The sequence below is a fragment of the Hylobates moloch genome, unplaced genomic scaffold, assembly GCF_009828535.3.
Source record: "Hylobates moloch isolate HMO894 unplaced genomic scaffold, HMol_V3 SCAFFOLD_6, whole genome shotgun sequence".
Lineage (NCBI taxonomy): Eukaryota > Metazoa > Chordata > Mammalia > Primates > Hylobatidae > Hylobates > Hylobates moloch.
Window position 1 is genome coordinate 117,474,345 of NW_026652281.1, and position 25,764 is coordinate 117,500,108.

The 25,764-nt window shown below is 38.7% G+C and overlaps 1 protein-coding gene across 16 annotated transcripts in view; it reads left to right on the forward strand.

Annotated features, from left to right (window-relative positions):
- ANKHD1 (ankyrin repeat and KH domain containing 1) overlaps positions 1-25,764 on the forward strand; it is a 140,987-nt gene that overhangs the window by 8,955 nt on the left and 106,268 nt on the right. For 14 of the 16 annotated variants that reach the window (XM_058439909.1, XM_032158077.2, XM_032158087.1 and 11 more), the window contains exon 2: positions 23,803-23,956. Coding sequence is in view for 13 of the 16 variants with exons in the window: in XM_032158077.2 (XP_032013968.1) it covers positions 23,803-23,956 (154 nt within the window). In the remaining 3 variants the exon portion in view is untranslated. Of the gene's footprint in view, positions 1-90; positions 184-21,975; positions 21,996-23,802; positions 23,957-25,764 lie in introns of those variants that run through there. The other 2 variants (XM_058439907.1, XM_058439908.1) reach the window with 2 other exon arrangements.

The following is a 25,764-nucleotide window of genomic DNA, read 5'->3' on the forward strand; positions in this document are numbered from 1 at the left end:
ACAGACCTTATTGATCACATTTCCCTCTCCTATTGCTTGTCTATAGAGTCATAGAATCTTGGTGATAATCCTATCTCATCTCATTTTTAGGTAACTGCTACCATTTATTGAATGCTTATTATATGCCAGTACCGTACTAGATACTTTCGTTATTTTATTTAATCGTTTCATCACCCCTTTGAGGTAGGTATTATCTACATTTTTATAGATGAATAAGTGTAGGCTCAGAGAGTTTTTAGAGTAATGAATCTAAAAAACAAAAAAATGGTTAAAATGTTATATGGCTAGTGACTGGTAAAGGTGGGATTTGAATGTGATACTGAATTCAGAGCCCATACTATTGTTATTTTGCTTCAAATTAAGAAATATGTAGTTTTTGGTTACCAAATGCTGTTTTTTAAATAAATCATTGTTTAGTTTCTATGGAAGTTTTCAGAGATGTAAAGTAAAATGGAGAAAATCAGCAGGATGTAGTGAATTTCTAGTGAAGCTATTTTTTTCCACTTTTTTCTCTTTTTTTTTTTTTCTTATTTTTATTTTTTTTTTGGCTTTTCATTCAAATTTTATTCCTTGCCACAGTGGAAGCATTAGGTGAAAAATTAATGTTTCTTGAGTGCTTCCTTGTTTTCTTTTTCTTTCTTTCTTTTTTTATTTTAAAAATACATTTTATTTTCTTTTTAATTTATGATATGTGATTGCTTATTTACATCTACCTATTTTTATTTCTGCCTCTTTTTTAATTAATTTTTTTGCACACAAAACAATAAACATTTTCTAAAAATACATACAAACAAAAAGATGCATATCAAACATATTAAGAAGGTTACACATGGGAAGACGGGGAATAGAAATGGGGGGTGGGAATTAAAGAAAATACATGAGAGAGGGACTTTGTATGGATCAATGATAATAACTCAATCCTCTATTTGACAAAGAAGAAGGAGAAGGAAGAGGAAAAAAAAGAAAGTGGGATAAAGGATCAGAAAGGGAGGAAAATAGAAAAAATTAGAGTATGACTCCAGGGTAGACCCGTTTTGTTGTTGCTGGGTTGGTTAGTTGGTTTGTCTGTTGTATTTTTCATACGTTTCACCATGTTGGCCAGGCTGGTCTCAAACTCCCAGCCTCAAGTGATCAACCCGCCTCGGCCTCCCAGAGTGCTGGGACTACAGGCGTGAGCCACCACGTGCAGCCCCCACATTGCGTCTGGCCTCCGTGGTAGACCTCCGAGAGGGGGCGGCCAGGCAAAGGCGCTCCCCACATCCCAGACGGGGCGGCCGGGCAGAGGTGCTCCTCACTTCCCAGACGGGGCGGCCGGGCAGAAGCACCCCCCACTTCCCAGACGGGGCGGCCGGGCAGAGGCGCCCCCCACTTCCCAGACGGGGCGGCCGGGCAGAGGCGCTCCTCACTTCCCAGACGGGGTCCACTTTTTTCTATTTTGACAAATACTCTTCCTACTTTTACAAAATGAATTTTTAAAACTATCTGCACTTGACAGAGTATCAACTGAAAACTTCAGCTGGGACCCTGGATAAAAGCCTCAGAAGTCTGGGAACTGTTGAGCTGAATGACTTGCCCAGATCACACAGTTAATGTGTAGCAGTCAAGACTGAAAAATAGGCCATCTGATTCCCATTCTAGTTATCCTACCTTCTAGATTCTCCTAACTTTCTTTTGATGCATTATATTAATGAGTTTAATTAGTTGCTTATAAATGCCTCTTTCAAACTAGTATAGTTTATAATCCATAGTTGATCTTGTTGGAAAAGTTTTTTTTTTTTTTGGGCTGTTTTTTTTGGTTTGTTTGAGATGGAGTCTGACTCTATTGCCCAGGCTGGAGTGCAATGGTGCAATCTCGGCTCACTGCAACCTCTGCCTCCCGGGTTCAAGCAATTCTCCTGCCTCAGCCTCCTGAGTAGCTGGGATTATAGGTGCCCACCACCATACCCAGCTAATTTTTTTTTTTTGTATTTTTAGTAGAGATGGAGTTTCACCATGTTGGCCAGGCTGGTCTCGAACTCCTGACCTCAGACTATCTGCCCACCTCAGCCTCCCAAAGTGATGGCATTATAGGCTTGAGCCACTGTGCCTGGCCTTTTTTTTTTTTTTTTTTGAGACAGGGTCCCGTTATGTCACCCAAGCTGGAGTGCGGTGGAGCGGGAGTGCAGTGGCGCACGATCGCATGGCGCAATCACGGCTCAGGCAGCCTTGACCTTCTGGGCTCAAGCGATTCTCCCCCTTCAGCCTCCCAAGCGTCTGGGACCACAGGTGCACACCACCGTATCCTGCTAATTTTTAAATTAAATTAAATTAATTAATTTTTTTCCCGACACACAGTCTTAGTTGCCCAGGCTGGAGTGCAGTGGCGGATCTCGGCTCACTGCAACCTCTGCCTCCTGGGTTCAGGCAATTCTCCTGCCTTAGCCTCCCAAGTAGCTGGGATTACAGGTGCATACCACCATGCCCCACTAATTTTTTGTATTTTTAGTAGAGATGGGGTTTCACCATGTTGACCAGGCTGGTCTCAAACTCCTGACCTTGTGATCTGCCCACCTCCCAAAGTGCTGCGATTACAGGTGTGAGCCACTGTGCCCGGCTATTTTTTTTGTAGTTACGAGGTCTCATTATGTTGTCTAGGCTGCTCTCAAACTCCTGGGCTCAAGGGATCTTCCTACAGTGGCCTCCCAGAGGGCCAAGATTACAGGCATGAGCTACCATGCCCGGCCGGAAAAGTTTTATATTTTTTAATGAAATTACTGTCATGTAGATCAGCATAAGAGAGTATACCACTAGAGTATAGGAGGAGCACTATTCTAAAGAAATTTTGTACTGAACATAATTGGAAAGTTCAGGTCTTTCATTATTCATTTAAAAAGGATTAAGAAATAATTAAAACCACTGAAATAGAAAGGCATATGCTCAACTTTGCAGCTTTGCCAATATGGGAAATATTTGTTTTACAATATTGTTATATTCTAATTATTTTGTAAAAATTGTAATCTGCTTTTCTATTGATAGTTACAGACAGTGCATGATTCCTGTGAGTAAAGATCAATTGACTTATGATGATTGACTAGTTTACCTTTCTTCCTGCCAAGTTTACCTAAACCAGGAAGAAAGTAAGATTGTATATAAAAAATTTGCTGGACTGAAATTTAGCAACTATTTGTGAAAGAGCACATTTTGCTCTTCCTCTGCTACATAGACTTCTGTTCTCACAAAGTTTTCCGCTTACTGAATAGATACTGTTTTCGGTAGTAGAAAGGATGTTTTTTAAAAAAATGTAGATATCCCACTGTATCCTAGTGATTGATTCATCTGTATTAGTATGCAATTTTGAAAAGAGAAAGGCAAGTATACCCCTAAAGGTTACACCTAAAAACCAACTAAGAACCAAAGAGTTAAACAAGAGAACAGTTTATTAAGTTGCCAAGGTAAGTTTGATGTGTTTAAAAGTTTACAATGAGGACAATTAGATTGAGAACGAGTTTGTTTTTTAGATTTTGGTAAAATATTCATAACATAAGATCTATCATCTTAACCATTTTTTTGTTTTTGTTTTAAAATTGTGGTAGAATATGTATATATAACATAAACCTTACCATTTTAATCACATTTATACTTTAACCACTGTACATGTATATTAAATGTACAGTTCAGTGGCATTGAGTGTATTTACATTGTTGTGCAACCTTCACCATCAACCATCTCCAGAACTTTTTTATCTTCCAAACTGAAATTCTGTACTTGTTAAACAATAATTCTCCCATTCTCCCTTCCCCCAACCCCTAGCAACTACCATTCTACGTTTTCTCTCTATGAATTTTACTACTCATATAATTGGAATCATGCAGTATTTGTCCTTCTGTGACTGGCTTTGTTCACTTAGCATAATGTCTTCAGGGTTAATCCAGTTGTTGCTTGTGTCAAAATTTTATTCTTTTAAAGTTAAATAAATTGAATTGTGTGTGTATATGTATGTGTGTGTATATGTACACACACACACACACTCCTCATATTTTATTTATCTGTTCATCTGGGATTTTTGTTTGTTTTATTTTTTTTGGAGATGGAGTCTTGCTCTGTCACCCAGGCTGGAGTGCAGTGGCACAATCTCCAGCTCACTGCAACCTCCACCTCCCGGGTTCAAGCGATTCTCCTGCTTCAGCCTCCCAAGTAGCTGAGACTACAGGAGTGCGCCACCATGCCTGGCTAATGTTTGTATTTTTAGTAGAGATGGGGTTTTGCTATGTAGGCCAGGCTTGTCTCAAACTCCTGACCTCATGTGATCCACCCACGTCGACCTCCTAAAGTGCTGGGATTACATGTGTGAGCCACTGTGCCTGGTCCGTCTGTTCATCTGTTGATGGACACTTGGATTGCTTCCACCATTGGGCTATTATGAATAATGCTGTTATGAACATAGATATGCAAATATCTCTTTGAGGCCTGCATTCAATTCTTTTAGGTATATACCCAGAAATGGAATTGCTGGATCATATGGTAATTCTATTTTTAATTTTTTGAGGAACTGCAATACTGTGTTCTATAGCAGCTATATCATTTGACATTCCTAACAGCAAAGCACAAGGAAGGGTTCTAATTTCTCCATATTCTAGCCAACAGTTATTTATGTTTGTTTTTTGATAATAGCCATTCTAATGGGTATGAAGTGGTATTTCATTGTGGTTTTGATTTGTATTTCCCTAATGATTAGTAGTGTTAAGCATCTTTTCATATGCTTATTGGCCATTTCTGTATCTTTGGTGAAATGTCTATTCAAATCCGTTGTACATTTAAAAAGAAATTGTATTGCTGATTAGGCACAGTGGCTCACGCCTGTAATCCCAGCACTTTGGGAGGCTGAGGCAGGAGGATCATCTGAGCCCAGCAGTTCAGAACCAGCCTGGGCAATATAGGGAACCCTGTCTCTACAGAAAGTAAAAAAAAATTAGCCAGGCGTGGTGGCACATGCCTGTAGTCCCAGCTACTCAAGAGGCTGAGGTGGGAGGATTGCTTGGGCCTGGGTGGTCGAGGCTGCAATAAGCTGTGACTGCCACTGCCACTGCACTCCAGCCTGGGTGACAAGAGTGAGACCTTGTCTCAAAAAAAAAAAAATTGTATTGTTTGTTTTTTATCGTTTAGTTGTAGGAATTCTTTATATATTCTGGATATTAATCCCTTATCAGATACATAATTAACAAATATTTGCCATCATTCTGTGGCTTGTCATTTCATTCTGTTGCCGTAGTGTCCTTTCATGAACAAAAGTTTCTAATTTTGATGAACCTAATTTATCTATTTTTTATTTTGTCATATGCTTATGATGTCATGAAATTATTGCCATCTCCAACGTCATGAAGATTTTCAGGCATGGTGGCTCACGCCTGTAATCCCAGCGCTTTGGGAGGCTGAGGCGGGCAGATCACAAGGTCAGGAGTTTGAGACCAGCCTGATCAACATGGTGAAATCCCGTCTCTACTAAAAAATACAAAATTAGCCGGGCATGGTGGCGCCTGCCTGTAATCCCAGCTACTCAGGAGGCTGAGGCAGGAGAATTGCTTGAACCTGGGAGGCGGAGGTTGCAGTGAGCTGAGATCTCGCCACTGCACTCCAGCCTGGGTGACAGAGCGAGACTTCGTCTCAAGAAAAAAAAAAGAGTTTTATAGTCTAAGCTTTTAAATTTACGCCATTGATATCTTTTTTGTTTGTTTGTTTTTTGAGATGGAGTCTTGCTCTGTCGCCCAGGCTGAAGTGCAGTGCTGCAATCTCAGCTCACTATAACCTCCACCTCCTGGGTTCAAGCAATTCTCCTGCCTCAACCTCCCAAGTAACTGGGATTACAGGTGCACACCACCACGCCCAGCTAATTTTTGTATTTTTGGTAGATGGGGTTTTGCCATGTTGGCCAGGCTGGTCTTGAACTCCTGACCTCAAGTGATCCGCCTGCCTCTGCCTCCCAAAGTGCTGGGATTACAGGCCTCAGCCACCGCACCCAGCCGCCTTTGATACATTTTGAGTTAATTTTTTAAAATTTATTTTTATTTATTTATTTATTTTATTATACTTTAAGTTCTAGGGTACATGTGCACAACGTGCAGGTTTGTTACATATGTATACATGTGCCATGTTGGTGTGCTGCACCCATTAACTTGTCATTTACATTAGGTATATTTCCTAATGCTATCCCTTCCCACCCCTCAACCCCATGACAGGCCCTAGTGTGTGATGTTCCCCACCCTGTGTCCAAGTGTTCTCATTGTTCAATTCCCACCCATGAGTGAGAATGTGCGGTGTCTGGTTTTCTGTCCTTGCAATAGTTTGCTCAGAATGATGGTTTCCAGCTTCATCCATGTCCCTACAAAGGATACAATCTCATCCTTTCTTATGGCTGCATAGTATTCCATGGTATACATGTGGTACATTTTCTTAATCCAGTCTATCATTGATGGACATTTGGGTTGGTTCCAAGTCTTTGCCATTGTGAATAGTGCCGCAGTAAACATACGTGCATGTGCCTTTATAGCAGTATGATTTATAATCCTTTGGGTATATACCCAGTGATGGGATGGCTGGGTCAAATGGTATTTCTAGTTCTAGATCCTTGAGGAATCGCCAAGTTAATTTTTGTATATGGTATAAGGTAGGGTCCAATTTCATGCTTTTGCTTGTGGATATCCAGTTTTTTAGCACCATTTGTTAAAGACCATTATTTTCATGTTGAATGGCCTTGGCATCCTTGTCAAAAATCAATTGACCATATATAAGTGGGTTTATTTTCTTGACTCTCTGATCTATTCCATTCATCTATATGTCTGTCTCTTTGCCACCATCCTCTTTTGATTACTGTAGCTTTGTAGTAAGTTGAAATTAGGAAGCATTAGTCTTTCAAATTTGTTCTTTTTTTTTAAATTTTATTTTTTATAGAGATGAGGTCTTACTGTGTTGTCCAGGCTGGTCTAAAACTCCTGGCCTTAAGTGATCCTCCCACCTTGGCCTCCTAAAATGCTGGGATTACAAGTGTGAGGCACCATGCCTAACCTGTTGTTCTTTTTCAAGATTATTTTGACTGTTCTGGGTCTCTTGAGATCCCATATTAATTTTAGGATGGGTTTTTGTTTTTAATTTTTGCAAAAAGTGCCATTCAGATTCAATAGGGATTGCATTGAATCTATAGATTGTTTTGGATGAGAAAAACTTTTAATACAAATTTTATGTAATTGTTTTATTATAATAATTATTAGCAAATCAAAGGACTTGATCTTGACAAAATATTAAAAAGCATCTATGATGGAGAGGCTGCCAGAGTAGTCAACTGATGTTCTCCCTGAAGCCATTGAACCCAAAATAACATGGGATGTTTACTTTGAGTATATGTTTTTGAAATATAATCCTTATTTTTTCCTGATTTATCCTCATGTTGACTAATTTGTGAGTGATCAGGATATGTCGTATATTGATTAAATGCTAGAAAGAATATTCTTTATCCTTTATATGATTAGATATGAGCTCAGTCTTGGAAAAATTATCTCAATATGGTATTAAACTTAGATAAATGAACCTGTAGTTATCATTATGATAAAGGAGCAAATCCCAAAAGGGACAGTAGCGGATACATTCTCTTTTTTTGGTTATTATTTATGTATTTATTTATTTAATTAAAAAAGTTTTTAATTACTAAATTTTTAAAAATTTTTACATTAATTTTTTAAATTAAATTTAAATTTAATTAATAATTAATTAATTAAAGACAGCGTCTCTGTCACTCAGGCTTGAGTGTAGTGGCACGATCTTGGCTTACTGCACCCTCCACCTCCTGAGCTCAAGCCATCCTCCCACCTTGGTCTCCTAAGTGTAGCTGGGACTGTAGGTGCATGCCACCATGTCTGGCTAATTTTTGTATTTTTTGTAGAGATGGGCTTTGCCATGTTGCCCAGGCTGGTCCTGAACCTCCTGAGCTCAAGCAGTCTGCCTGCGTCTGCCTCCCAAAGTGCTGGGATTACAGGCATGTGCCACTGCACCCAACCCAGTTACTTTTTATTTTGATATAATTTCAAACTTACTGGAAAGTTGTAAGAATAGTACAAGGAACTTTTCCCATATATTCTTTTTTTTTTTTTGAGACGGAGTCTCGCTCTGTCGCTCAGGCTGGAGTGGAGTGGCACAGTCTTGGCTCACTGCAACCTCCGCCTCCTGGGTTCAAGCAATTCTCCTGCCTTAGCCCCCCGAGTAGCTGGGATTACAGGCGCCTGCCACCACGCCCAGCTAGTTTTTTTGTATTTTTAGTAGAGATGGGGTTTCACCATGTTGTCCAGGCCAGTCTCAAACTCCTGACCTCAGGCGATCTGCCCTTCTTGGCCTCCCAAAATGCTGGGATTACTGGCGTGAGCCACCAGGTCCGGCCTTCTTCTTCTTCTTCTTTCTTTTTTTTTTTTTTTTGAGATAGGATCTCACTGTCATCTAAGCTTGAGTTAAGTGGCACAGTCACGGTTCACTGCAGCCTCAACTTCCCCAGACTCAGGTGATCCACTTCAGCCTCCTTAGTAGCTGGGACTACAGATGTGCACCACTACACTGGCTAATTTGTTTTTTGTATTTTTTGTAGAGTCAGGATTTTGTCATGTTGCCCAGGCTGGTCTCAAATTCCTGAGCTCGAGCAGTCCTCCTGCCTTGGCCTCCCAAAGTGTTGGGATTACTGGTGCGAGCCACTACTCCTGGCCCATTGGTTTTTAATATATTCACAAAGTTGTATGACCATCAACTAACTATTCTAAAACATTTTAATCACTCCCAAAAGAAGCCGTGTACTCCTTAGCATCTTTTCCCATTCTCACCTTCCCCCAGCCCCTCATAATCACTGATCCACTTTCTGTCTGTATGTATTTGCCTAATCTGGGCATTTTGTATAAACAGAATCATATAATATGTGGTTATTTGTGCCTGATTTCTTTCACTTGACATATTGTTTTCCAGATTTTTACAATATTGTAGCAGGTATCAGTACTTTTTGTTTTGTTTTTGAGTCCAAGTCTTGCTCTGTCACCCAGGCTGCAGTGCAGTGGGGCAGTCATATCTCACTGCAGCCTCCAGTTCCCGGGCTCAAGTGATTCTCATGCCTCAGCCTCGTGAATAGCTGGGATTACAGGCATGTGCCAACACTCCTGGCTAATTTTTATATTTTTAGTAGAGACAGGGTTTCACCATGTTGCCCAGGCTGGTCTTGAACTCCTGGCCTCTAGTGATCCACCTGCCTTGGCCTCCCACAGTGCTGGAGTTATAGGCATGAGCCATCATACCCGTCCTACTGCCAATTCTCTGCAACTGTGCTATTTAACATTCCTACCAGCAATGTACAAGAGTTCCATTCTTCTCATCTTCACTAACATTTATTTTTCTTTCTTTTCTTTCTTTTTTTTTATTACAGCCATTCTAGTGAGTGTGAGGTGGTATCTAATTGTGGTTTTGATTTGCATTTCCCTAATGATTAATGATGTTGAGCATCTTTTCATGTGCTTATTGGTCATATGTATATCTTTGAAGAAATATCTATTCAAATATTTTTCCTATTGATTGGGTTTTTTTTATAGCTATGTGTTCGTTTTTCCTTTTCTTTTTTTTATTTGTTTTAGGAAAAAAATTCTGGATGCTAGTTCCTTAACAGATCCATGATTTGCAAATATTTTCTCCCATTCTGTGAGTTGTCTTCATCATTTTCTTTCTTTTTTTTTTTTTTTTTTTTTTTGAGACGGTCTCACTCTGTCACCCAGGCTGGAATGTAGTTGCCCAATCATAGCTCACTGAAGCCTCAAACTCCTGGGCTCAAGTGATCCTCCGACCTCAGCTTCCAGAATAGTTGGAACTATCAGCACGTGCTACTGTGCCTGGCTGATTTTTAATTTTTTTGTGGAGATGGAGTATCAGTATATTGCCCAGACTGGTCTTGAGGTCTTGAACTCCTAAGCTCAAGTGATTCTCCTGCCTGTCTTTCTTTCTCTCTTTCTTTTCTTTTCTTTTCTTTTTTCTTTTCTTCCTTCCTTCCTTCCTTCTTTCTGTCCTTCCATCCTTCCTTCCTTCTTTCTTTCCTTCTATCTTCAGGTCAAATGTTTCCCTCAGCCTCTAAGTAGTGGATAGGTCACACCACCATGCCCAGCTAATTTTACTGTTTGTACAGACGAGGTCTCACCAAACTCCTGGCCTCAGGCAGTCCTCCCGCCTTGGCCTCTCGAAGTGCTGGGATTATACGCATGAGCCACCATACCCAGTCTTGTCTTCACTTTCTTGTGTCACTTGAAGTTTAAAAATTTTGATGACGCCCAATTTATATATTTATCTTTTTGATTGTGCTCTTATTGTCATGTCTAAGAAACCATTGTGTAATCCAAGATGACAAAGATTTATGATTTATGCCTGTTTTCTTCTGAGACTTGTATAGTTTTAGCTCTTACATTTAGGTCTTTGATCCAATTTGAGTTAATTTTTATATATAAGGTGTGAGGTAGAGGTCTAACTTGATTCTTTTGAATGTGTATACCCTGTTTTTTCAGCATAAATTGTTGAAAAGACTATTTCTATCCCCCTTGAATTGTCTTGGCACCCTTTTCAAAAATCAGTTGACTACATGTGAGGGTTTATTTCTGGACTGTTTATTCTATTCATTGATTTATATGTCTCCCTATGCCAGTTCCACACTGTCTTGATTACTATAGCTTTTTGCATTAAGTTTTGAAATGAGAAAGTGTAAGTCTTCTGACTTTGTTATTTTTCATGGTTGTTTTGGTTATTCTGGGTTATTGGTTATATTCTTGTTCTCTTGATGTGGTCTTTAGGAGAGGTATAGTAGGAGGTGTTTAATATGATGCAGAATTTGTGGTAATAAACAAATAATTCAACGCCCTCCTTCCCACTTCCATAACATTCTAGCCCTTGAAATTTCTGTACCTCTCTATATGCTATAGGTGGGGAGAAATTCATGTAATTTAAACCATGTAATTTAAATTTGCCAGACTGCTAGGAGAGCAAGTTGTAGTATCGGTGTTTGTTTTCCTTTTTTTAACCCGTTTACCCTGTGCATCCCCTCTCTCACAAAGCTTGAGTATATGTTTTAGAAGAGATAAGACCGAAGAGGAAGGATATGGTTGGTTTGGGTAGTTGTCTTCTGAGTGGACTAGTCTCCAAGAAGAATATGGACAGAATTTCTTTATCCTGGGCAATAAACAAATGGATAATTGGAATAAACTATAAAACATGGTAATTAGAGTTTTTACTTTTTTTTTTTTTTTTTTTTGAGACACAGTTTCACTCTTGTCGCCCAGGCTGGCGTGCAGTGGCGTGATCTCGGCTCACTGCAACCTCTGCCTCCTGGGTTCAAGCGATTATCCTGCCTTAGTCTCCTGAGTAGCTGAGATTACAGGGGCCGGCCACCACGCCCAGCTAATTTTTGTATTTTTAGTAGAGACGAGGTTTCACCATGTTAGCCAGACTGTTCTCAAACTCCTGACCTCAAGTGATCCACCCACCTTGGCCTCCCAAAGTGTTGGGATTACAGGCTTGAGCCACTGTGCCGGGCTGAGTTTTTGCGTCTTGTAACACTTGCTTAAGAAGGTATAAATTCAATGTTTAAGTAACATACAATTTGACTCCCAAGCCAGTATTGTCACAGTCTTATCACTTGCTCTAATGCTTCTAGTTTTGTTAGGTTACTAATTATTTCAGCTCAATGAACAATAAGAGTCTGTACTATATTTTGGTACCTGTCTTACTTGGGACTTCACTGATAGGTTAGCAATGAAAAGTTTATTTTCTTTTAGTTTGAAGAGACCATTATTTGAGGCTATACTTAAAATCATGGATTTGACCTATTACCAACCCCTCAACAGAATTCAGAATTATATGATGATATAGTATCACAAGTATTATTGTATATTATCTCCTTGTTGCTGATCTATTGAAATTATTCACTCATTCTCTGCAGAAGAAAATCTTGGTTAATTTGGGGTAGGACTTCTTCATGAACTCACATTTTGCAAAACAGAATTATGTCGTTTAAAGGTTAGAGTCCTTGGTAGTTTAAGAATTCTGATTGGTATTTTAGAGTGGATTGATTGATTGAGATGGAGTTTCACTCTTGTCGCCCAGGCTGGAGTGCAGTGGCACAATCTTGGCTCATTGCAACTTCCGCCTCCCGGGTTCAAGCAATTTTCCTACCTCACCCTCCCGAGTAGCTGGGATTACAGGTGCCCACCACCACGCCCGGCTAATTTTTTGTATTTTTTAGCAGAGATGGGGTTTCATCATGTTGGGCAGGCTGGTCTCGAACTCCTGACCTCAGGTGATCTGCCTGCCTCTGTGTCCCAAGGTGCTGGGATTATAGGCATCAGCCACCACACCTGGCCTAGAGTGGATTTATTTATTCACAATTATTTATTTAGAGCCTACTATTTGTTAAGCTTTGTGCTAGGCTTTGGACTACAAAGATGAAAAAATGTTCCCTGCCCTTAAAGACATCAGTCTTCCAGCACTTTAGGGGGCTGAGGCACTTTATATTCTGGGCGGATCATGAGGTCAGGAGTTCGAGACCAGCCTGATCAACATGGTGAAACCCTGTCTCTACTAAAAATACAAAAAGATTAGCAGGGTGTAGTGGTGCGCACCTGTAATCCCAGCTACTCAGGAGGCTGAGGCAAGAGAATCGCTTGAACGTGGGAGGTGGAGGTTGCAGTGAGCCAAGATCGCACCATTGCACTCCAGCCTGGGTGATGGAGCAAGACTCTGTCTTGGGGGGGGAAAAAAGACATCAGTCTTTTCAGGAATATTAATATTCCTGGTAATGAAAAAAGAAGGTAAATTATTGTTTATTTTTTGAGACAGAGTCTCGCTCTTTCGCCCAGGCTGGAGTGCAGTGGTGCGATCATGGCTCACTGCAAACTGTACCTCCTGGGTTCAAGCAATCCTCCCACCTCAAACCTCCCCTTCCACACCCCACCCCTGCAGCTGTTACTACAGGCATCCTCAGCCACACTCCACACTCGGCTAATTTTAAAATATTTTTTGGTGGAGGTGAGGTCTCGATACCTAGGGTGGTTTGGAACTTGTGGCCTTAAGTGATCGTCCTGCCTTGGCCTTCCAAACTGCTGGGATTACAGCCATGAGCCCCCATGCTCAGCCTATTTATTCAAATTATATTTGTCCTTCTAAACTCTTTTTAGATATTAATAAATTGTATTTGAGTGTTCTAGGCATTGTGCACTTTAATTGCATCACCTCATTTAATTTTCTCATGGTTCTGTGACAGTCTAAGATACCAAATTCAATATGTGGATCATTGCCCTGTGATAGTTGGATGATCATGCTAAAGATTGATATTTGAGTGTCTTGCTTCAGGAGATTGATGGGCTCTAAGTGGCAGGTTTAAAGGGGCAGTAATTTAAAATGGAAGGATGCATAGTCCATCAGCATAAGATTGTCTTGTGCTTATTTTTGAGCAAAACCACAACTGCTCCTTATCATGTTCTATAAACTCGCCAAGCCTGTGATGCTTCAGGGCCTTTGGCACTTCTAGTTCCCTCTGTCAGGTACATTCTCCTCTTAGATATCCATGTGGCTTCCCTTTCACTTCTATTATGTTTCATTTAAGAGACCTTCCAACAATTAATACCTACTGTGTGTATATTGCATAAACATCTCAGGCTCATTAATTCTAAAACTAAACTCATACTTTCCCCTTGCACTCCACTATGATGAATGTGTCCCCCAAAGTTCATGTGTTATAAACTTGGTTCCTAGTTCAACAGTGTTAGGAGGTTGCGCCTAATAAGAGGTGACTGAGTCATTAGGACTTCTCACGGGAGCTAGTTAACTATCCTGAGTGGCTTTATTATAAAGCACATTGGGCCGCCTCTTTAATTAGCTCTCTCTCCCATGCTGTCTTGTCATTCTGTCACTCTTTTGGCGAAAATCCTTCCCATTTCTTAGATAAAGGATCCAAATTCCTTGGTATGGCAGACATAGTTATTTAGGATTTGGCATTGTCTATCTTTCCAACTATATCCTTATACTCTCTTTGCTTTTTATATTCTAGCCATACTAAATTGCTGTGGTTCTTTGAACATATCAAGCTCTTATATACCCTGGTATATATACTTCCACTGCTTTGGCATCAAGAATAATAATACTAGCTACTATGTATATATATATATAGAGAGAGAGAGAGAGAGAGAGAGAGAGAGATTGATGTATCACACACACATCTATATACACACACACACGCACTCATCTAGACAAGATCTTGTTCTGTCATCCAGGCTGGAATACAGTGGCTTGATCACGGTTCAGTGTAGCCTTGAACTCCTGGGTTCAAGTCATCTTCCCGCCTCAGCCTCCCAAGTAGCTCTGACTCCACCGGTACATGCTAGTATGTCTGGCTATTTTTAATTTTTAATTTTGTTCTTTGTAGAGATGATATGTTCAAAGAACTACAGCAGTTTGGTATGGCTAGAATATAAAAAGCAAATAGAATACAACAAGGATATAGTTGGAAAGATAGTCAAAGCCAAATCCTAAATAACTATATATGCCATACAAAGAAATTTGGATCCTTTACCTAAGAAATGGGAAGGATTTTGGCCAAAGGAGTGATATGATTGAACTGGCATTAGAGTTAGTGGGCTTGATAATCTGTTACATTTAATTTAAATTCCAAAGTTATTTTCTGACCATATGATTGTTAGGACAGCTGTAGATTTTCTGTTCACTACACTGGTTAGTATTTGTTTTAGTTATATTCTGTTGTTTAGAAGATTCACTTCATCCACTTTGGTGTACTGAAAAGGGTGTAAACTTTGTTGTCTGAAACACATAGCTTCAGATCCTCACATGGTTATGTGATCTTGGGCCAGTCACTTAACATTAAGTAGTTAAGATGGTTGAATAAAATAATATATGGAAAAGGCTGATACATATGAGACATTTTATTAATGGTAGCCTATTATGTTTTTAAAGGTACTTAATAGTAGATTTTTAAAAAGATTTTTCCTTCTCCTGTTTTCAGTTAGAGACTTCAAAAGATAATAGATTCTGTGTTAAAGCTATAGTTTAAAAATGAAGTTTTTGTGTTCGAGCAAAGTGGGGATAATTTTCTTCAGCTTTAACTTAGATTTAGGAAAAGCATGATGGTTCTTTCTTGTGTTATGTGAAGCTAACCAATTTCAGAAAACCCAAGATATGATTTCTGTTTTTTATTACTATTTTTTATTAAGACAGGGTCTTGCACTTTTGCCCAGGCTGGAGTGCAGTGGTGTGATCATGGCTCATGCAGCCTCCACCTTCTCCAGCTCAAATGATCCTGCCGCCTCAGCCTCCCAAGTAGCTGGGACTATAGATATGCACCACCATGCCCAGCTAATTTTTGTTTTTTGTAGAGACAGGGTTTCATCCTGTTGCCCAGGCTGGTTTCTAACTCCTGAGCTCAAGCAATCTGCCCACCTTAGCCTCGCTAAGTGCTGGGATTACAGGCATGACCCACTGCCCCAGGCTTCTTTTCTGTTTTTTGAGAAGGGGGGATTGTGAGTCTGAGATTGGGTGGGAATAAAGTTTTCATTGTAGAAAGAACCTTGAAAAGCTTTTATGTTAATGAATATAGACTTTTTATTCCAGTATTTTAAGATGTCGTTGCTGAGTATATTAGGCCTTTTTGTAACAACAAAACTCACTCCTAAGTTTGTCATTATTTGGTGCTAAATTACAACAGTATTACTTTTTGCCTTTGAGTGGATCTTAGGGCATGATTATGGTGGTTGCTACTGCTGGAATTTTGGAGTACTGTGTGTTTTGCAAAAAGGAATTGTTATGTCCTTCAGTAATTACTTCTTGGAACACTGGCACATCCTTTTTGCTGTTCTGAGTAGAGATCAACAATAGGCATTCCAAAATGGTGCTGATCCTGACTTAAAGTGGAGGGCTCACATTGGGTAGGGGAAGGATAAGACATGTTGGCCTGTTCAAATATACATAAGAAAAAGAGGACTAGCGAATACATGTTTTAAAAGAGGTATATTTTGGATGTTTAAAATACCTTCCCATTTTAAATGATCAAATCTGAATTTCTTAAGGGAGCTTCTTTTTTCGAGACAGAGTCTCGCTCTGTAGCCCAGGCTGGAGTACGGTGGCATGATCTTGGCTCACTGCAACTTCTGCCTCCTAGACTCAAGCAATCCTCCTGCCTCAGGCCCCCTAGTAGCTGGGACTACAGGCACACACCACCACGCCTGGCTAATTTGTGTATTTTTGGTAGAGACAGGATTTTGCCATGTTGCCCAGGCTGGTCTCGAACTCCTAACCTCAGGTGATCTGCCTGCCTCAGCCTTCCAAAGTGCTGGGGTTACAAGGTGTGAGCCACTGCGCCCAGCTGGGAGCTTCATTTTTGAAGGTTGATGAGGAGAGGTAGAATGAGATAAAGGTTTGGTCTTTCCTTGAACTTTTTCATAGCTCCAGTTGAAATTCATGAGAGTGATGATGACTCTTTGTTTTGTTTTTTTTAATTAACCAGACTAGAATATTATTTTTATTTTTATTGAGATGGAGTCTTGCTCTGTTGCCCAGGTTGGAGTGCAGTGGCGTGGTCTTGGCTCACTGCAACCTCTGCTGCCTGGGTTCGAGTGATTCTCGTGCGTCAGCCTCTCGAGTAGCTGTGACTACAGGCATGCACCATGAGGTCTGGCAAAATTTTTTTGTATTTTTAGTAGAGACAGAGTTTCACCATGTTGGCCAGTCTGGTCTCGAACTCCTGACCTCAGGTGATTCCACTAGCCTCGGCCTCCCAAAGCACTGGGATTACAGGCATGAGCTACCATGCCCGGCCTAGAATTTTTTTTTTTTTTTTTTTGAGACGGAGTCTTGCCCTGTTGCCCAGGCTGAAGTGCCGTGGCACGATCTCGGTTCACTGTAACCTCCACCTCCCGGGTTCAAGCAATTCTCCTGCCTCAGCTTCCCGAGTAGCTGGGACTACAGGCGCCCGCCACCACGCCCGGCTAATTTTTGTATTTTTAGTAGAGACGGGGTTTCACCATATTGGCCAGGCTGGTGTTGATTTCCTGACCTGGTGATCCACCCACCTCGGCCTCCCAAAGTGCTGGGATTACAGGCATGAGCCACCGCGCCCGGCCTGGCCTAGAATATTCTTAAAGGATACCAGAAATGAAATTTGTGGCTACTGATATTTGACTCTGTAACTCAAAATATAAATTTATTTAACATGTTAAAAGTAAAAATTTCATAATCCAATTCCAAGGACTCTGTAGAAAACAATCTATTTTTCATTTATATTTAAGAGCCTGACTGGTGTTCTTTTTTTGTTCCCTGCATTGTATGACCACAGGACTAGAGAATACATAAACAAATATGTGTAATGTACATGTTTTATGATAGAATATTATTTTTTACTATTAATAACATTTTCTCTGTTAGCTAGCAATTACTATTTCTAGAAATACAGTCTGAGAGAAGTTAACAATTAGTTATTGACCAATGTAATATGAGATTTTATTATTTTATTATTACAGTATAAGACTTAAAGCATATTACTATTATTGGAAGTTTTAATTATAGTGCTACATAGAAACTGTTTTAAAGTGGAAGTGAGTTTTGGTTAAATCATAGCTAGATTAATAAATGATTTTTCAAACTAGACTTTGGCCAGAGTGACTGACTGTTCTTTTAGGTGATAATAGCTGAGTCTGTGGTAATCTCCCTTGGTAACTGTTGCATCCAGTGGTTCATTTCTGAAATGTCAAAATGGAATAAAAATGGGACAAAATGTTTGTTCCCCTTCTCCCTATTCCTCCCTTTTGTTTGTTTTAGTTGAAGCTAAAAACCACACTCCCACACTTCTTGTTATATATATTTTTTTTAGGCAAGAAGGAAAAATAACCTTTTGAGGAGGAAGACAAAGGATTTTGTCTTTAGTATTTCAGGAGATATAAGGGAAAAACAGATAGTTTTTGATGGGCCATATTCCTTTACCACTCTTTTTCCTCCACCCTTTATTCTTGTACCTAGTCAGAGGTAGGAAAACAGATTCTTCGGTGTTTAGAACTTGCCTTTGGCAAAAAATAATACTGCTTTAAGTGGATGTATTTATTTGCTGCTGAATGTAGCTACTGAATAGAGATGAGCTATGTAACAGTATCATCAGGCAATAAGAACATTGCTGTGATGTTATAGCTATATGTAAGAAAGTATAAGGCTTTTATATTCATTTGCTTGATGAAGACTAATTTCATTAGACATACTATTATTTTGGGCTTATCTGTTATATATAGACATGGTTTCTGTACTCTGTCACCAAGGCTTTTATATTAAGTATACAGAATTTGTCATATTTCACATATCTCCACATAGCTATAAATGGTTTCCATCTTTTTTTTTTTTTTGACAGAGTCTCACTCTGTTGCCCAGGGTCCAGGTTGAAGTGGAATGGCATGATCATGGCATGTAGCAGCCCCAACCTCCTGGGCTCAGGTGAGCCTCCCACCTCAGTTTCCTGAGTAGCTGGAACCACAGGCACACGGCCACCATGCCTGGCTAATTTTTAAAAATTATTTTTTGTAGAGACAAGGGCTCACTAATGTTGCCCAGGCTGGTCTTGAACTCCTGGGCTCAAGCAGTCCTCTTCCCTCAGTCTCCCAAAGTGTTGGGATTACAGGCATCGGCCACATGTATTCAGCCAGCTGTATTTTGAAGTAATGCTAATGCAATCTGAATTGTAAGAGTATGTTTCAGCAGATTTATTAGGTAAGATATTTGTGAACCGCCAAAAGTAATCTCTCAAATATTTCCAAAATACTAAGCATAATGGGATATTTTGTCCTTTTATTGATTCCACATTGAGACAGACATTTTTAAAGTTATAAAGAGGGTAGGACAAGGGAAACAGTAGTGCTTTTTGGGAAATCTGATTGATACAAATGTATTCATATCATTTATCTGTATGGTTTTGTATTAACTATAACTCATTCTGGGTTTTTTTCCCACAAGTATTGTGGATATTTAAAATTTTATCATATGGGTCAGATCTTAGATGTAAAATGCATAAAACCACACTCAAAAGTTCAAGTGAGTGCTGATAAAATGCATCATGTTAGATTCTCAGTACGATTCTTCCACTTTGAAAAGGTAGAGAAAATAGACACTATGGTGAGGGACAGGACAAAAGAATTGTAATTATACAGAATCATGTTCTAAAAATTATATTTATATGGTGGTTTATTGTTTCAAAACGCTTTTACCTTCATTACCTCATTTCAGGATTTCAATAGCACCGTAAGGTAGGTGGGGCAGATAGTGTCTTTGTTTATTGAGGGAGAAATGGAATGTCAGAAAGTTTGAGTATTATGTCTGAATTTACACACAATGCCTGATAGAACTGGTACTTGAACCTTATTCTTTGATCTCCAGTATATTATTCTCTCCATTATTTCTTACTGCCTAATTGAAACTTGAGTTTACATCCACTGTAAGACATAGAATTAACTCAATAAATTGTCTTATGCATTATATTTTCAGAGAAGTTATAAGCCTCTGAAGCAAGGGACACATCACCATTTTGTATTTTTCTTCTGAAATTGATTCTTCCCAAGCACTTAGGAATGTGCCATCTTATTTACCTGACACCCAGGAAGTCATTGCTACTGGTTCTTTCTCTCTCTAATGGTGGTAATCAGGCAGGCAATGAACAATCTGTCACCTTTTGTATGGTCTACTGAAATCTATTCCTAGTTGTTCTTTCTAGCCTAATGCCATAGTTGTATTCTAGGTACCTTATATCTTTTAAAAATTGAGATATAATTCATATGCCATAAGATATAGCATTTTAAAGTCTACATTTCAGTGATTTTTAGTATATTTATAAGGTTGTATAGCAATCACTACTATCGAATGTCAGAATATTTTCATCAATCCAAAAAGAAACTTCAGACTCATTTACAGTCACTCCTATTCTTCCCTTCTCCACTCCCCAGGCAACCTATTGTCTTTTTCTATGGATTTGCCTATGCTGGACATTTCATATAAATGGCATCATATAATGGGACCTTTTGTGTCTCCCTTCTTTCACTAAACATAATGTTTTTGAGGTCCATCTATGTCATGTATTTATTCCTTTTGATTGCTGCATAATATTCAGTTGCATGGATATATATCATATTTTGTTTATTCATCTACTGATGGACATTTGGGTTGTTTCTACTTTTTGGCTGTTATAAAGAATGCAGGTATGAACATTTGTGTTTAAGTTTTTGTATGAACATGTATATTTTTAATTCTCCTAGGTATATACCTAAGAAGTAGAATTATTGGGTCATATGGTAATTCTATGTTTAACTTTTGAAGAACTGTCAAACTGTTTCCACAGTGACTACACCACTATGTTTCCACCAGCAATGCAGAAAGACCTTATATTAATTGTTTTTTTAAGAGACAGTGTCTTGCTCTGTCATCCACATGGAATGCAGTCGTACAGTCATAGCTCAGTGTAACTTTGAACTTCTGGGCTCAAATGATCCACCTCAGCCTCATGAGTAGCTGGGACTACAGTTTTATGCCATGACACTAGGTTAATTTTAAAATTTTTTGTAGAGACAAAGTCTCACTAGGTTCCCAGACTGGTCTTAAACTCCTGACCTCAAATGATACCCCCACCCTGGCTTCCCAAAGTGCTGGGTTTATAGACGTGAGCCACTGTGCTCGGCTCGCACCTTACATTTTTTGAGTGGACAATTCATCTCCAAGCCCCCTCCCCCCGCCCCCCCCCCAAAAAAACGGGTTTCTTTTGGAGATAGTCTTGCCATGTTGCCCAGGCTGGAGTGCAGTACCACAGTCTCAGCTCACTGCAACCTCTGCCTCCTGGGTTCAAGTGATTCTTGTGTCTTAGCCTCCCAAATAGCTGATTACAATCATGTGCCACCACACCCAGCTAATTTTGTATTTTTAGTACAGATAGGGGTTCACCATGTTGACCAGGCTAGTCTCGAACTCTTGGCCTCAAGTGATCTGTCTGCCTTGGCTTCCCAAAGTGTGGAATTACAGGCATGAGCCACCACACCCAGCCTCCAAGCCTATTTTTTATTTCATTTTCTGCCTCTATCTGAAATATACTTCCTCTTCTGCCCACCTCTACCCCTATGTCTAACTACCTATTGAAATTCTGTGCATCCTTCAAAGCCTAGTTCAAATGCTGCTTCTTGTGCAAAGTCTTCACAGGTTACTAGGGCTGGAAGTGATTTCTCCCTCATTAGTGCATATAGTTGTATCATTTATTTCTCTTTGAGGCCTTTTGTAATAGTTGTTGGAGTCTTTCTTATTTCTTCTACCACATTTTTGTGTTATCATAGTGAGAGAGACATATATATATATATCTAAAATGGGCCTTTAGTAAATATTGAGAGAATGAGAGGCTACTGGAAGTCCTTAACTTGGCTTTTTAAAATGTTACATGAGACATATAATATTTATAAAATAGGAATATTAATATCTAAATACCATTTTAATAAATAATTTTATAATTTTTCCACTGGAATGATGTTTTTACCTGTCCTCCCAACTGGCAGGTATGTATATCTGCAAATATCTCCTAATGTCTTGGCCTTGCATTAAGCTGTTGTATGAGCAGTTGCTTTTCAAGGTCATTTGACAACTGGTTGCCTGCATTTATCTATTGGATCTGGCATCTTTGTCTGTAGTTACATGTTAAAGAAGCTGTGTTACAGTATAGCTCAATGTTTTTAGGTCTGAAGTTAAAGATTCATTTTGTAAAATTATAGTACATCATTAGATAATAAAATAAATTATTTTAACTTTACTGTCTTTATTAGGCTATATTTATTTGGTGTCCATTGTGAAAATTGATGACCAACTAGCCAGATATGCCAAATAATATAGTCCAGATACTGTGGGCCTTTGTTTATAAATGTGTGATATCCTAGTGGTTAAAAGCATGGACTCTGTAGGTATGTGGCCTGAGTTTGAAACCTTATTTTTTTTATTTGTTAGCTGTGTGACCTTGAAGAAGTACGTAATCTTTCTGTTCCTGATGTTTTTCTCTATCTACAAATATGTTAACTTTTCCTGGCTATAGATATTTGCATATTACAGTAATATATATAGTATATATATTATCCATATATTATACAAATTACATGTATGCCATACATGTTATACGTACATACGTATATATGTATATTATATACATTATATATTATGTAAATAATATACATATTACATATTACTCGAGTACTCATGTTCATATTTACATATATACACGTATACATTTAGCAAAATAAGAATCATACTGTTTTGAATCTTGTGCATTTTACTTAATTTTATGAATATTCTCATATGCTATTAAATATGCTTCAAAAACTTTTTAAAAAATTTTTTATTTCTTCTCACAGCTTTTGTTTTTAATGACTGCATAGTAGTCCATCATGTAAATGTACAGCACGTATTTCCCAAATTCTGTATTATAATTTTTCCTCATTTTTGGAATTTCAGTTAATGCTGCAGTGAACATCCTTGCACATTAATTTTTGTCTGGCTTTCAGATAATTTTTTAGTGAGCTTTTTAAGGTATTTTGATACACATTTCCAAATTGCTTCCCAGAAGGGTTGTATATATTTTATTTAAGAAAATTCATTTTGAATTAATTTTATTTGAAATTGGAGGGTTACATGTTTATTTTTGTAAGTTGATTTTTGCTTATACCATTCATTCATTTCAACAAGTATGTATTAAATTCATACTATGTGCCAGGTATTTGTAGGCCCAAAGTATAGCACTGTAAACAAAGTACAGTTTTTAACTTCATGGAGTGTTCGTGTCTAAAGGACTCCAGGTATCAGTGGGTTAGTTTTTATTTTCCCTTATTTCAGAGTCAGAATTGAATAAATTATTTAGAAAAGAGGAAAACTTTTCTCTTAATGACCTATCTATGCTATCAAGTTTTTTGTTGTTGTTGTTATTGTTGTTTTTCTATTCTATCTAGTCTATATAGATTTTCTCAGGGTTATGTTCATGTACTTGTTTCAATAAAAAGTAAATGCTTTTATTTATTTTTTGCTGTGTTGCCCAGGCTGAAGTGCAATGGCACGATCTCGGCTCACAGCAACCTGCATCTTCTCCTGGGTTCAAGCGATTCTCCTGCCTCGGCCTCCTGAGTAGCTGGGATTACAGGCACCCCCCCACCATGCCCAGCTAATTTTTATATTTTTAGTAGAGATGAGGTTTCACCATGTTGGCCAGGATGGTCTCAAACTCTTGACCCCAGGTAATCCCCCTGCCTCAGCCTTCCAAAGTGCTAGGATTACAGGTGTGAGCCACTGCGCCCAGCCCCTCCTTTTCTTTTTTTAGTATTAATTTTTTTTTTTAAATAGATACAGGGTTTCACCTTGTTGCCCAGGCTGGTCTCAAACCCCTGAGCTCAAGCGGTCTGCCCATCTGGCCCTCCCAAACTGCTAGGATCACAGGCGTGGGCCACTGTGACTGGCCTTAGTATTGCTTTTCATGCTCTGTATTAGTCACAGAAGATACAATGCTCTTGAGGAAACTTTAGTGTATGTGTGTTATACCTGTAGTCATGTCTGAAGGTAAACAGTCACAATGTCCTTCAAAGTCCATTCCCATAATCCCTTGTTTCTATAATAATTTTTCTGCTTATATTTAAGTTCTAATTAAGAAGTCATATTACCTTAAATTGTAGTTATTCTAATCATATTGATATCAGTTTCATAGATATTGCATCTTTATTTCATTAACAGGTTGAATCATTTATTTTGGACCAAGAAGATCTGGATAACCCAGTGCTTAAAACAACATCAGAGATATTCTTATCAAGTACTGCAGAAGGAGCAGACTTACGCACTGTGGATCCAGAGACACAGGCACGACTAGAAGCATTGCTAGAAGCAGCAGGTACTTTATTTTTTGTTTTATCTTTTTCATATCTTTAAAAGTCTAGATAGATCTCTTTACAGTTACATGAGATTATCCCAAAATTCTATAACATTATACAAAATTTAAAATCTCTAAGATTTATTTTACTTTTTATCTCCTAAAGAAAATGTTCACATTTTGTATTTCTGGGCTCAACTCATATATTTTTAAGGTATTAAGATAATCAGGGCTGGGCGCGGTGGCTCATGCCTGTAATCCCAGCACTTTGGGAGGCCGAGGCAGGCGGATTGCCGGAGCTCGGAGTTCAAGACCAACGTGGGCAACATGGTGAAACCCTATCTCTACTAAAATAGAAAAAAATTAGCCGGGTGTGGCGGTGTGCGCCTGTAGTCCCAGCTACTCGGGCAACTGAGGCAGGAGAATTGCTTGAACCCTAGAGGGGGAGGTTGCAGTGAGCCAAGATCACGCCATAGCACTCCATCCTGGGCAACAGAGCGAGACTCCGTCTGAAAAAAAAAAAAAAAGATAATCAGCTAGTTATCAAGGAAAACTTACCTGTTAGCCATTATAAAATAAAAATGTGGGAGATAAATTTAGTTAATCAGTTTATGATTTCTTTATCTGTACTGATTTAGGGAGCTGCATGTTGATTACTTGTGTATTCACTTTAATCTATGTTTAACTTGATTTTAAATAGCTAATTTTTTTTATATGTAATACATATTATAAAATAGCTAAAGCAATGTGAAATAAGTAGATAACGAAGCCTTCCCATTTTCTGTCAAGGTTTACATATACTTCTAGACTTTTCTCCTTATGATAATATAAATACATGTATATGTTTGAACATACATGATTGTTAAAAATGAAGTAGGAATAATACACAAAATACAACTTTTTTTCCCCATATAATTTATTGTGGGTATCCTTCCATGACAGTTTATGTTGATCTTTCTCCTTTTATTGAAGGGTACCATAATATTCTGTTGCTTGGATGAACCATAATTAATTTTACCAATTTTAGCTTATATACAGTTTTTCAATATCACAAATAATGCTATAGTTTATAGCCTTATATATCTGTAACTTTTCTTACTTGTGCAAGTATCTCTTTAGGACAGATTTTTAGAAAGTGTTATCAATGGGTAAGAATACATTTGCATTTAAAATTTTGACAACTGGCTGGGCGCCATGGCTCATGCCTGTAATCCCAGCACTTCGGGAGGCCGAGGCAGATGGATCACTTGAGGTCAGGAGTTCGAGACCAGCCTGGCCAACATGGTGAAACCTCGTCTTTACTAAAAAAAAGTACGAAAATTAACTGGGTGTGGTGGTGCACACCTGTAATCCCAGCTACTTGAGAGGCTGAGGCAGGAGAATCGCTTGAATCCAGGAGGCGGAGGTTGCGGTGAGTCAGGATCATGCCACTGCACTTCAGTCTGGGTGACAGAGCAAGACTCCGTCTCAAAAAATAAGTAAAATAAAATTTTGACAACTATTATTAAATTAGTTCCTCAAGTTTGTGTCTGTATTTATTTCTTTGTTCACTCAAAAATCAACAATTTTTGAGAGGGCCTCACACCTCAGACATTGTTTTGTCAGTTTCATAAATGAAAAATACCTCACCATTTTAGTTTGCATTCATGTTATATCATTAGTAGATTGTGTGGTAGCTGTTTATAAATGATGATATAAATTCATTGGGTGTTGTGTATATAATTTTTTAATTTTAATTTTATTTGTAAGAATGAATTTAAAATGTTGCCCCAGAAGATGGTTGTGACCAATGGAAGAAACAATTGAATTGTTTGTTATAATATTACAGA